Source organism: Tupaia chinensis, unplaced genomic scaffold (assembly GCF_000334495.1).
Source record: "Tupaia chinensis unplaced genomic scaffold, TupChi_1.0 Scaffold000311_2, whole genome shotgun sequence".
NCBI classification, from domain to species: Eukaryota; Metazoa; Chordata; class Mammalia; order Scandentia; family Tupaiidae; genus Tupaia; species Tupaia belangeri.
In genome coordinates this window covers 2657424-2670555 of record NW_006159803.1, presented here as the reverse complement: position 1 = coordinate 2670555, position 13132 = coordinate 2657424, and the positions used below count along the sequence as shown (strand labels likewise).

General features: G+C 43.4%; 2 protein-coding genes across 3 annotated transcripts in view; one reads left to right on the top strand and one right to left on the bottom strand.

Annotated features, from left to right (window-relative positions):
- SLC35F2 (solute carrier family 35 member F2) overlaps positions 1-13132 on the top strand; it is a 140059-nt gene that overhangs the window by 19317 nt on the left and 107610 nt on the right. The window lies entirely within an intron of this gene.
- The window catches only part of RAB39A (RAB39A, member RAS oncogene family), a 55295-nt gene that overhangs the window by 19100 nt on the left and 23063 nt on the right, over positions 1-13132 (bottom strand). The window contains exon 2 of the mRNA XM_027772831.1: positions 5-406. Within this exon, the coding sequence (XP_027628632.1) occupies positions 5-406 (402 nt within the window). The remainder of the gene's footprint in view (positions 1-4; positions 407-13132) is intronic.

Sequence of the window (13132 nt, the reverse complement as noted above, 5' to 3'; positions counted from 1 at the left end):
GGGCTTTACTGCTTCCTCAGAAGAATGCACAGTATTTGGAACAAAGCCACTTTTAACCCCTTCCCAGCCATCCTGAATACAAATTTCTCCCTTTTTAATAAGTTCATATATGTCTCTTGTCAAGATTGTGAAAGATTCTTCAACATTTGTAGCATCTTTGGCTGAGGTTTCGATATACTTCATACCACAGTCCGCTGATAGTTTTTCAGCCTCTTCTCTTGTAACTTGACGCTGTGAAGCTAAATCACATTTATGTCCCACTAGCAGAAATACAATCCGAAATGGCTGTACATGCATTTTTGCTTCTTCTAGCCAATCTTTCACATGTTCAAAGGATCGCCGGTTAGTAATATCAAATACTAAAAATCCACCAACTGAGTTGCGATAGTAAGATCGAGTTATTGATCTGAAAAAAAAAAAAAGATCAGAAAAGTTGTATAAGGAATCTTGTTCTTCCTCTCTTTCAAACAATGTATTACCATAATAAAATATTTTGTTTGTTTTGTTTTTACCTTTTTGCCATAAGGCTCATGTGCTTGCCAAAAGGACAGAGAGAAAGTGAAAGGGAAAGTGAGAAATCACCCTCTGTGGGGATGGCCACAACACAATCTCATCTCCTTCTGGGATTTTGGGCACACATGCACGTAAGTTTGGTGTGATTTTCATGCCACCAGGTCTAGGACTTGAACTGTGGTTGACCATGTGTGAATCCAGAGCCTTACCTATCAGGCCACCTGCTGGCCCCACACCATAATAAAATTTGAAGCTATTCTTTTTTTTTTTTTGGGGAGGTTTTTGCTATAGGGCACATGCGCTTGCCAGACAGAGAGAGACAGAAAGCGAGAAATCACCTCCCAGGGGGGATGGCCACGCCTCAATCCCTTCTCCTCCATTCTCCTCTCGGGATCTTGGGCAGGCAGGCACACGTGCCTGGTGTGAGTTTTAAGCCACCAGGTCCAAGACGCGAACCGCGGTCAACTATGTGGGAGTCCAGCGACATGGCCATTACGCTAACTGCTGGTCCCTAATCTATTCTAATGTGATTTAACTAGAATCAAGTATGAAGTGTCTTTAGTTAACGAAAGTATTCTGTGAGGCTAATACACAAGCTAGTATCATACAGAGAGTATGAAAGTAGTTATTTTAGATAAATAAGCATGTAAATGGTATGTCATCTTACACTGTCTTATGATTATTATTTATTAAATATCTGATAGAGAGCCATGGTGGTTAAGGTAGCTGGATCTCACATGGCTGACTACAGGGTTTGAGTCCTGAACCCAGCAGCTTGATAAACATGCTGGGAGCATGTCGTGCAAATCCAAAAGAAGGGAGAAACACAGAAGGGACTGTCTGTGGCATGACCTCACCCCATGATAGGGGTACTTTCTTGTTCCCTCTTATACTGTCTTTCTCCGTCAAGCACATGCACTATCTGGCTTTCTCCATATCTCTATCTATAGGTATAGATATTGATATAAAATTATTAAATCACTGTAAAAACTGGCAAACAAAGACTGAGTGAAGGGCAGAAGTTGCACAACAGATCCCCTGTGGGAAGCTGCACACCAGCGAGTCTGCCGAGGTTTCTCAGAGAGCAAACAATTACCATGATTGGTTCCCTTCCAAAAACCTGACCTTCGAAACCTTGCTCTGATTGGCCACTAGAATCCCTCAAATTTGCATATCTGGCCCCTCATGATTGGTCATTGGTCCAAAAGCAACCAATCATAACCCACCGTTAACAACCAATCAGGGCCCACCGTTTACAACCAATCACAGTCCACCATTTACAACCAATCACGACCCACAGTTTACAACCCACCAGAGTGTATATAACCACGATGCCTGGTCCACAGTAGCCAGACGACACAGACGACCGAGACGACGACAACGACCAGGAAGACGACAACTGAAGAGCCTGAAGAGCTGAAACACCGCGCAGTCTCTAGACGACCCTGAAGATCCTGAAGAGCTGACACTGAATCGTCTCCAGACGACTTGGGAGACCCTGAAGAGCTGTAACACTACATCGTCTCCGGACGACCCTGAAGAGCTGTGACACCGTGTCGTCTCCGTGCTGCTCACAGTAGACGACGCGACACTGCGTCGTCTCTGTGCTGTACCGTGCTGCCCACAATAAACAGACAACACTGTCGTCTCCGTGCTGTAACACTACGCCACTTGTCCCGGCTCTCACTCCTTCACTCAGGAAACCCGTTTGGGTGTCCCGCCCAGGTCGGGACAATTCCCCCCCCATAGGGTGTATGCACTCACTAGAAAGAGAGAGAGAGAGAGAGAGAAATCACCCTTTCCTCACCCCACAGGAAATGGCCATACCAGCAATCCCTTCTCCTTCATTCTCATCTCAGGATTTGGGGCATGTATGTACATATGTGCCTAGCATGATTCTCAAGCCACTAGGTCTGGGACTTGGACTGTGAAACTGGCCGTGTGGGATCCAGCACCTTAACCTCCACACCAACTGCTGGCCCCCTAGCAAACAGATCTTAAGAATCTCTTCCTGTCATGTAATTCATCAAGTCCCTCTGTTAATTTAGGAAGAAGAAACAAAGCAACATTATGGGCTAAATATATCTTCCTTCAATTCCTATGTTCAAATTTTAACCCCTAATGTGATCACTTTAGGAGGTAAGGCCTTTGGGATGTAATGTAGGTCATGAGTGTGGAGCCCTTATGAATGGATCAGTGTCTTATTAAAAAAAAAAAAAAATTTACCAGAGAGTTCTCCAGACCTTTTTATTTCATTTCATTTCATTTTATTTTTAGAGAGAATTTTTCTATAGGGCACATGTACTCACCAGAGAGACATACAGAAACTAAGAAATCACCCCCCAGGGGCATGGCCACACCACAATCTCTTCCCCTCCATTCTCTCGGGATCTTGGGCATGCACACACACATGCCTGGGATGAGTTTTAAGTTTCAGATTTTGGGACTTGAACCGCGATCGACCACATGGGATTCCAGTAACATAACCATCATGCCATCTGCTGGCCCCTCTCCAGTCTCCTTTCTATCATGTGAGGATACAAGAAGGTGGCTGGGACCAGCAGATTGCATAATGATCACGTCACTGGACTCCCACAGTCAGTTGACTGTGGTTTGAGTCCCAGACTCAGTGGCTTAAAACTCATGCCGGGTGCATATGTCCAAAATTCTGAGAGGAGAACGGAGAAGGGATTGTGGTATGGCCATCCCCACAGGGAGCAATCTTTTGCTTTCTGTCTCTCTGTTTCTTTCTCTCTCTCTGGTGAGTGTATGAGGCCGATAGCAAAAATCTCTCTTAAAAAAAAAGAAAAACAAGGTGCCTATCTGCAACTCAGAAGGCAGCCCTCACAGAGCCCATCATGCTGTCACCTTGATCTCAGACTTCCATTTGTGAGAAATAAAATTCTGTTGTTTAAGCCCACCCATTACATTACATGGTAATTTGTTATAGCACTTGAACTAAGACAGCGGACTTATTAGCGAGAGGTGCAGTCCTGTGCTATACTATTGAAGAAACAGGAGACTGTCTGGGCCTAGGATCTGCATCTGAGGTGTGGTAGTCACCCTGTTTGTCCCTCCAGATCCAGTATCTGCTCTTCTCTGGGTCTTAGGAAACTGGCCTTTACAGAAAGTCTTCCCTAATTTCCCTGCCCTCTGGCTGGCAGTGAGATTTAGCCAGCTGAAGGTACCATTGAAGACTGGAGGAGAAAGGGTATTTACCCTCACTTTGTCATTGCTAGGCTGTGACTTGGGAGTGCTTATATTCCTCTACTTCTAGCCACAGTTCTTGTTGGGTAGTCCATCTATCATGGCTACAACTGTCATCAGGTTCTGGTAGTACCATGTTCTTACCTTGCCTCTTCCTACCATATGGTTATTAATGGCGTCCCACTGTTGCTGTCCGTGAATGCGTCCCATCCTTTGTTGGCACCCTTAGTCTTGATCACATCTCTGGAAATAGTCACTTCATTACTCTCTTTTCAGCTGACCTACAATTATGCCATCTGTTTTCTGGCTTAATCATGTGCCAGGTGGCAAGACCATACTGTTTTATGTTTCTTGCCCTTACATGTTTTTTTCTATCTAGAATGTCTTCTACCCTTTCTGCTGCCTAGCAGACTTCTATTTCTCCTTCAATAGTGAGCCCTGGAGTCATGTATCTGAGAAACCTTCCCTGCCATTGACCTTTCTCCTGAGGCACACCTTCTCTTGTAATTTCCTTGAGCCCCTGGTGCCCCTGCCCAAGAGTGAAGAGATAGGGGACCCCGAGAAAAAGGGCTGTGGATTGAGAAAGGGAAGACAAAAGTGAGGGTCAGGCGAAACCATCTCTGTAGCCCAGAGCCATTCTGTGCTCGTTCTTTTATAGCAGAGGCAAAGCCCCCTGCTTCAGCTGTGGAGCACCTCTTTTCTGGCTAACATTCAGGTTTCTTCTCTCTGTAAAGCCCAGCACTAGATTATGTCTTTGTTTAGAGCTTTCCCATGCCCTGCAGGGACAGCACAAACACTGTGTTCTACTTCAAGGTGCTCCCTGCACACTGGCATACCATGGACGCTCTGATTATACCAATTCACTTAAGGTACAGAAGAATTTGGTAGTATGTCTCCCACTCAGTTAAAAGGCCCCTGAGGGTCACACATTTTTCATCTATATATCTAACAATCATATTGCCTGGCAAAAGATAGATGTCATTAAATGTTTGTTATATTGTATTAATTAATCTTATTGGAAAGAGAAAATGCTACGTGCTGTGTGAGCCAGAGAGCCCATGTGTCATTGTTTAAGCAAGCTCATCTGACCACATGCCTGAAGAACTAATATTTTTTTTAAGATTTATTTTATTTAACTTTATTTATTTATTTTAATTTGACCAGAATGAAACAGAGTAAGAGAGAGAGAGATGAAGAGAGAGGGAAAGTGAAAAAGCAAGCCACCAGGTCTGGGACTTGAACCACAGTCAGCCATGTGGGAGTCTAGCACCCTTAACCACCACGCCACCTGCTGGCCCTGGAACCAAGATTTTTGTCTGGTATTCCTGTATTGTCTGATATTCACATACCCTCATTGTCCTTATTGCTTAAACCATAGCTCAGTTAGTGTCTTAATACCACAAACACATTTGTTATCAGAATATGAAGAATATATTTTATCTCCCTTTTTATTTCTCCTGCTTACCTGTTTCCTTCTCAGAATTCTTCATAAAGAGATTCCCAAGTGACTCTTTCTTTCCTTTTTATTTCTTCCAAGTGACTATTTCTAACTTTGCTCAAGGACTACAGCATTATACAGAAACTGATGATAAGAAAAATCTCCCACCAACTTTTACAGACTACCAGTAATGCAGTTGATATAAGTTATTGCTGGTGTTTGCTCTTGAACTTTGAAAGATAATTATTGTTTGGACAATTATTGTTATTGTTTGGCCACTCATCTTTTTTTTTTAAAGACTTATTTTATTTTATTCATTCATTTATTTTAATTTGACCAGAGGGTAACAGAGAAAGAGAGAGGGAAAGTGAGAAAGCAAGCCATCAGTTCTGGGACTCGAACAGTGTCCAGCACCTTAACCACCACATCACCTGTTGGTCTCCCGGCCACTTATCTTTATTGTGTGACTTTAGGAGGGAGAGGTGCAGTATCCTAAGAGAACAACTAGGGCTATGTTATTACTGAATACTTTAATTTACTCAACACCAAATCTGCATTATTAGTATAGTTTTTAAAACCATTCCTTTTGGGGGCTGACAGGTGGTGTGGTGATTAGGGATCCTGGACTCCCACATGGCCAACCACAGTTCAAGTCCTGGACCTGGCAGTTTGCTTTCTTACTTTCCCTCTCTCTCTTTCCTCCCTCACTCTCACTCTGCTCTTCTCAGATCAAATTAAAAATAAGTAAATAAGGGACCAATAGTTGGTGTAATGGCTGTGTCGCTAGACTCCTATGTAGTCAGCTGCGATTTGAGCCCCAGACCCAATGGTTTAAACTCACACTGGGCATGTGCATGTGCATACCCAAGATCCCAAGAGGAGAAGGGAGTGCGGTGTGGACATCCCCCCTGGGGGGTGATTTCTCACTTTCTGTCTCTCTCTCTTTCTGGCGAGGACATGCGCCCTATAGGCAAAACCTCTCCAAAAATAAATAAATAAAAAGACAAAGTTAAATAAAATAATTTTTTTGAGAGGCTTTTACTATAGGGTGCGTGCGCTCACCCGACAGACAGAGAGAGACAGAGAGAGAGAAAGCGAGAAATCACCCCCCAGGGGGGATGGCCATGCTGCAATCCCTTTTCCTCCACTCTCCTCTTGGGATCTTGGGCATGCACGCACACGCACCCAGCGTGAGTTTAAGCCACCAGGTCTGGGACGCGAACTGTTGTTGACTACATGGGAGTCCAGCGACATAGCCATTACACTAACTGCTGGTCCCAATAAAATAATTAAAAAAAAAAAAAACATGCCCTTTGAGCCACCAGGTAGCATAGTGGTTGAAGCGTTGGACTCTCACATGGCTGATTGTGGTTCAAGTCTTGGACTTGGCAGTTTAAAACTCACACCAGGCACATGTGCATGTGGGCCTAAAATCCTGAGAAGGAAATGGAAGAGAATGAACTGTGGCATGGCCATACCCTCTGGAGGGGGGGTGATTTCTCACTTTTTCTCTCTCTGTCTTTCTTTGGGTCTCTGGCAAGCACATGTGCCCTATAGCAAAAATCTCTCTTTAAAAAAGAAATGCCCTTTGTGGTTGAAAACCTAATGGTGACATGCTTGTATAATATTTTTTGCAGAGGAATGTCTTACACTGTAGGAAGTACCATGTTTTCTAGTACCTTGTATATAATTTTGGAATATAGAAAAATCATCATATATAATAAAATCATAGCAGAGTATACGTAATGTACTCTATAATATTCTTATTAGTAGTTACTTGGAATAGATGTCTATATCATTTTAAAACATAAATAAAAGTATCTATCATCTTCTATATAAGTTGATCTTCAGTTTTTGTGTTCAGTCCTGGATGTTAGGTTTAGAATTCTGATCTGTTAGACTTCAAATATAGTTGTCCTAAAGGTAGGGTTGGGCATCCCTGCCACCAATCACTTGGGGAAAGAGACAGGCCATCTGATGGAAAACTGAATTTGAAAGGCAAGTCTTACATAGGTGGTGAGGAAGCATTTTTCTTTGGACTTTCTCTTGAGTTGGGACAGTTAGGTCTCTATAAGTTCTTGAAATAATATGAAGAGGAAGGGAACAGACCCTAAAAGAACTAGTTAGGGAATATATACTATAAAGAACTCAAGAATTATTAATACATAACAATTCCTTATAAACAACAGTATCTTGTTATATGTCACTTTATATTGATTTCCTTCTGGCTATGAAAGTCTCACTGAATAAGTAAATGATTTAAGAAAAGGAAAATATTGAGGGAGACAGATGTGGGAAGGAATGAACAGAAATATATTAAGGAGAAAGAAATTAATAAATGGATTTTAATCTGGTTTCTTGGGTGTTATGTGGGAATTAAGAATTGTGAGACTATCCTCTGGCAACAATGGTAAAAGGGATACAGCACCCCCTAAATTCAGTGTGATGGTGGAGAAGGCAAATTATGAAGGACAGGGATCGGATTATAAGCTCTTAGCGGCACCTTGTTCTTCCCAAGTGGAAGATTTTGTTTGTTTGCTTTTTGCCAGAGGGCATGCACATGAGAGAGATAGAGACAGACAGACAAAGCCCTCCAATGGGGTATGGATTCACCATACACATTCCCTTTTCTTCCATTTCTCCATCCCAACAGGATTTTGGGCATGCATGCATATGCACCTAGTTTCAAAGCTTGCATCATACAAAGGATAGTGGCAATCTTTTTCAGGAAGCATTCCCACAAAATACTTGAATGGCCACTCATCTTTATTGTGTGAATTTAGGAGGGAGAGAGAGATGATCTCTTTTAGAGATTTTTGCTATAGGGTACATATGCTTACCAGCGAGACAGAAAGACCAAGCGAGAAATAGTCTCCCTGGGTGGATGGCTATGCCACAATTCTCCTCTCAGGATTTTGGACACACATGCACACATGCCCCACATGAGTTTCAAGCCGTCAGGTCTGGGACTCGAACCACAGTTGGCCATGTAGTAGTACAACACCTTAACCATTATGCCACCTGCTGCCCCCCCCCTTTTTTAAGAATTATTCAATTTTATTTATTCATTCATTTATTTTAATTTGACCAGAGAAAGACAGACACATAGAAGGAAAGTAAGAAAGCAAGCCACCAGGTCTGGGACTTGAACCATGGTCGACCATGTGGGAATGTCCAGCACCTTAAACCACCATGCCACCTGCTGGCAGACCCCTTGTTTTTCAGTCTCCTGGGGCTGGGACTCAAACTATAGTCAGCCATGTGAGCTCTGGCTCACTATGTACAGGGCCCAACAGCAGCCCTAAGAACTGACCTGATCTAGTTTTGATTATAAAAGAAACCTGGGGAACCAGCAGTTAGCGTAATGGTTATGTCGCTGCACTCCCACGTAGTCGACCATGGTTCATGTCCCAGACCCGGTGGCTTAAAACTCACACCAGGCACGTGTGCATGTGTGCCCAAGATCCCGAGAGGAGAATGGAGAAGGGACTGTGGCATGGCCATCCCCCTTGGGGGGTGATTTCTCGCTTTCTGTCTCTTTGTCTATCTGTCTGTCTGGCGAGCGCACATGCCCTATAGCAAAAACCTCTAAAAAAAAAAAGAAAGAAAGAAACCTGCATGTTCTTTTATAAAGGCTACACACACTATCAGCAAATCTTACCCCATTTCAGAGGAACAGTCTCCTCTCAGAATGTTTTCTTCCATTCTTGTCTCAACTGAAGCCTCAGAACACTGCTTCTCCTGCAGCACACTCATGTTACTCATTCTTAGGATGGGGAGGTGGCTGCTGCTTCCCCATGCTACTTCCAGATCATTATTCTCTCCCAACCCCTACTGTAAAAAAAAAAAAAAAATCCCCTGTTCCTTTGAGGCTTATGCCATCTGAGTCTATCTGCTGTCAGTCTGTCTATGCCATCTGCTGTCAGCTGCCAACTGCAGAGTCCTTTTCCCCGTACTAAAGATTTGAGGGCTTGGTCTCTCGGTCCCACTTCCGTGAGGAGGACGCCCGGCAGATTTGGTGCCGGTCGGCTCCCTACCACAGCCACTGTGAAGATGGCCTCAGGAGTGCAAGTTGCTGATGAAATATGTCATATTTTTTATGACGTAAAAGTTAGGAAATGCTCCACACCAGAAGAAATCAAGAAAAGAAAGAAGGCTGTCATTTTTTGTCTCAGTGCTGGCCTCATAAAAATTATGGAATGGGTATTAAAATTTAGTTAATGGGGCTAGCCTCATAGGCCAGTGGTTAAGGGGGCCAGATCCCACATGGCTGACTGCAGTTCAAATTCCAGCCCTGATAGCTTGAAAAAGACATTTTGGGGCCAGCCAGTGGCATGATGGTTAGGGCGGCTGGACCACATGGCGAATTGTACAGTTTGAGTCCCAGATCCAGTGATTTGAGAAACATGCTGGGCACCTGTGCATGCATGCCCAAAGTCCTGAAAGAAGTGAGAAATAGAAGAGAAGGGATTATGGTGTGACAGTTCCCCCAAAGGTGTTTTCTCACTTCATCTTTCTCTCTGGTGAGTTTACACATCCTCTGGTAAAAAAAAAAAAAAAAAAAATTAAAGGAAACAAAAACATGGTGGGCTCATGTGCATGTGTGCCCCAAATCTCAACAGGATGGAGAGATGAAGGAGAAGGGATTGTGGCATGACCATGCCCCATTGGAGAATACTTTCTTCCTTTTCTCTTTCTGGCAACCAAATGTGCCCTCTAGCAATTAAAAAAAAAAATGGGGGGGGGCACGCAGGTGGTATGGTGGTTAGAGTGCTGGGTTCCCACATAGCCAACCACAGCTGGAGTCCTAGACCTTGCAGCTTGAAAATCATGAAGGGCACTTGTAAGCCCATGCCCAAAATCCTGAGAGAAGTATGGAGAAGGGATTGTGGCATGGCCATTCCCCCGCAGGAGGATTTTTCAGTTTTCTTCTATCTGTGGTAAGCTTGTGCTCACTATGGCAAACTGCCCCCCCCAAAAAAAAAAAATTAGTTATGTCCATAGCCAGATGACTGGTAAGCTTGTGCTCACTATGGCAAACTGCCCCCCCCCTCAAAAAATTAGTTATGTCCATAGCCAGATGACCCCTTGTATGATTTGGGCATTATCTTTCAAAATGTATATGTTCTAAACTAGTAAGCAATATAGCAGGTGGTGTTTATCACGTAGCCAGGGAAGGAAAGGGTGAAAGTGGGGTGCTGGTGCCTCTCACAATTATACTTAATGAGTCACTAAAATTTTTTGTTGCTCCTAGTCCCTGTGACTCTGAACTTTGCTGATAGAAAGGTTTTAGTATTCAAGGGAGAAATGCTTTCACTAGAGAACCTCATCCCGTGATGCTTCTACTGAATTAGTAACTGAGGCTGTCAATTGGATTCTTACAGTAAGGAGTAAGAAGGTAGGGGCAAGAGCCTCATGGGGCCAAACTAACTTCCTGGAGTTCTTGCTGCCGAGAAATCCTGGGGTATTTTGGGTCATTCTCAGCCTAGCCCTTCAGCTTCCCATCAAATCTGTGCTTTAGACATGCTTCTAGTAACTTTTGTTCTCTCTCTCACTCTTTTTTTTTTGTTGCCAGATGGCAGGTGCACTTGCCAAAGAGAGATAAGAGATAAAGAGAATGCACCTCTCATGGAGAATAGCTAAACCACAATCTCTTCTCCATTTCTTCCTCCTCTTGGGATCTCAGGCATGTAGATATATGCACCTGGTGTGGTTGTCAAGCCACTGGGGCCAGAATTTGAACCAAAGTTGGTCATGTGAATCTGGCTCCCTTAACTCCCATCCCTGTGCAATGGGGCTAGCCTATAACTTTCATTGTTTTTATTAATGTCCTCAAACTGGTTGTTGCTGCCAGGCAAGGACTCGACTGAGAATTGGCATAGATTTTGTAAGAAAAAAATGGTACAAAATGTCACAAAAATTTTATAACTTTAAAAAAAAAAAAACTTATTTAGTGGAGACCAGCAAGTGGCGTGGTGGTTAAGGTGCTAGACACTCCCGCATGGGCAACCACAGTTCGAGTCCCAGTCCTGGTGGCTTGCTTTCTCACCTTTTTTTTTTTGGAGAGAGATTTTTGCTTTTTTGCTATAGGGTGCTTGCGCCCGCCAGAAAGACAGAGAGAGACAGAAAGCAAGAAATCAGTCCCCCCAGAGGGGATGGCCATGCTACAATCCCTTCTCCTCCATTCTCTCGGGATCTTGGGTGCGCACACACACGCGACCGGCATGAGTTTAAGCCACCGGGTTCAGTACTTGAACTGCAGTTGACCATATGGGAGTAACAGAAACAGACACTTTGCGCTCTCTGCTGCCCCCACTCTCTCTCTTTCTCTCTCTGTGTGTGTGTGTGTGTGTGTGTGTGTGTGTGTGTGTGTGGTCAAATTAAAATAAATGAATGAATAAATAAAATAAATAATTTTTAAAAATAAGCTTATTTGGGACCAGCAGATGGCATAATGGTTATGTTGCTGAACTCCCACATAGTCAACTATGGTTACTGTCCTGGACCTGGTGATTTAAAATTCATGCTAGGCATGTGTGCATGTGTGCTCAAAATCCCCTGAGGAGAATGGAGAAGGGATTGCAGTGTGGGCGTCCCCCCTGGGGGATGATTTCTCGTTTTCTGTTTCTCTATCTCTGTGTCTCTCTGGTGAGCACATGCACCCTATAGCAAAATCTCTCTAAAAAAAAAAAAAGATACTTGGGCCTAGCAGTTGGTATAATGATGTCACTGAACTCCCATGTAGTCAACCACAGTTTGAGTCCTGGACCTGTGGCTTAAACTCACGCCGGGTGCATGTGCATGTGTGCCCAAGATCCTGAGAAGAGAATGGAGAAGAAGGGATTGTGGTGTGACCATCCTCCCAGGGTGCGATTTTTTGCTTTCTGTCTCTCTGTCTCTCTCTGTCTTTATGGTGAACGCACATGCCCTATAGCAAAAACTCTCAAAAAAAAAAAAAAAGAAAAGAAAAAGAAGAAACTTTATTTATCGCAAGAATAGAAAAATAAAGGCAAGCAGCCCCAATGGTCTTGTACCACAGTCTATACCCCTTGGCCTTTCCAGTCAGCCAAATCATGGGCATGTGCTCAGCATGACAGGTCAGCCTGGGAACTGAACCCAGGATCTTCCATATGGATCTAGTATAGCTTAAGCAGCATGTTAACACTGTACCACTGAGCTGACCTTATTTTATGATTTTCAACATATTTTAACAAACCAAAGATCATTCTTTTTTTAAAAAAAATGTGAAAAACACAGTGTGTAAGATCTATTCTCTTAACAAGAGTACAGTAAACACAGTGTGTAGCAGATCTTTAGAAATTTCTTTTCTTCAAGGGCAGTAGGTGGCATAGTGGTTAAAGTGCTGGACTCCCATATGGCTGACTATGGTTCCAGTCCCAGACCTGGTGGCTTATTTTCTCTCCCTCCTTTTCTCTTTCGATTTCTCTCACTGGTCAAACTGAATAATAATAATAAATTAATTTTTTTTTTAAAAATAAATTTTTCATCTTGGGTTGGCAGGTGGCATGGTGGTTAGGGCACTGGAACCCCACATGGCCAGGTGTGGTTCAAGGCCCAGACCTGGCTGCTTCCTTTCTCACTTTCCCTCCTTCTCTCTGTCTGTCTCTCTGTGGTCAAATTTTTAATAATAATAATAATAAATACAAAATTAAATAACTATTTTTAAAGAGAGATTTTTGCTTGAGGGCATGTGCACTTGCCAGAGAGACAGAAAGCAAGAAATTACAACCCCTTCCCCCCACCCCCGGGAGGGAGAAGGGATGCCACAGTACCTTCTCCTCCAGGCTCCTCTTGGAATTTTTGGCCACGCGCACACTTATGCCTGGCATGAGTTTTAAGCTGCTGGGTCCAGGACTTGAACTGCGGTCGACTGTGGGAATCTAGCAATATAATCATTATGCCATCTGCTGGTCCCAAAAATTAAATAATTATTAAAAAAAAAAAAACATAAAA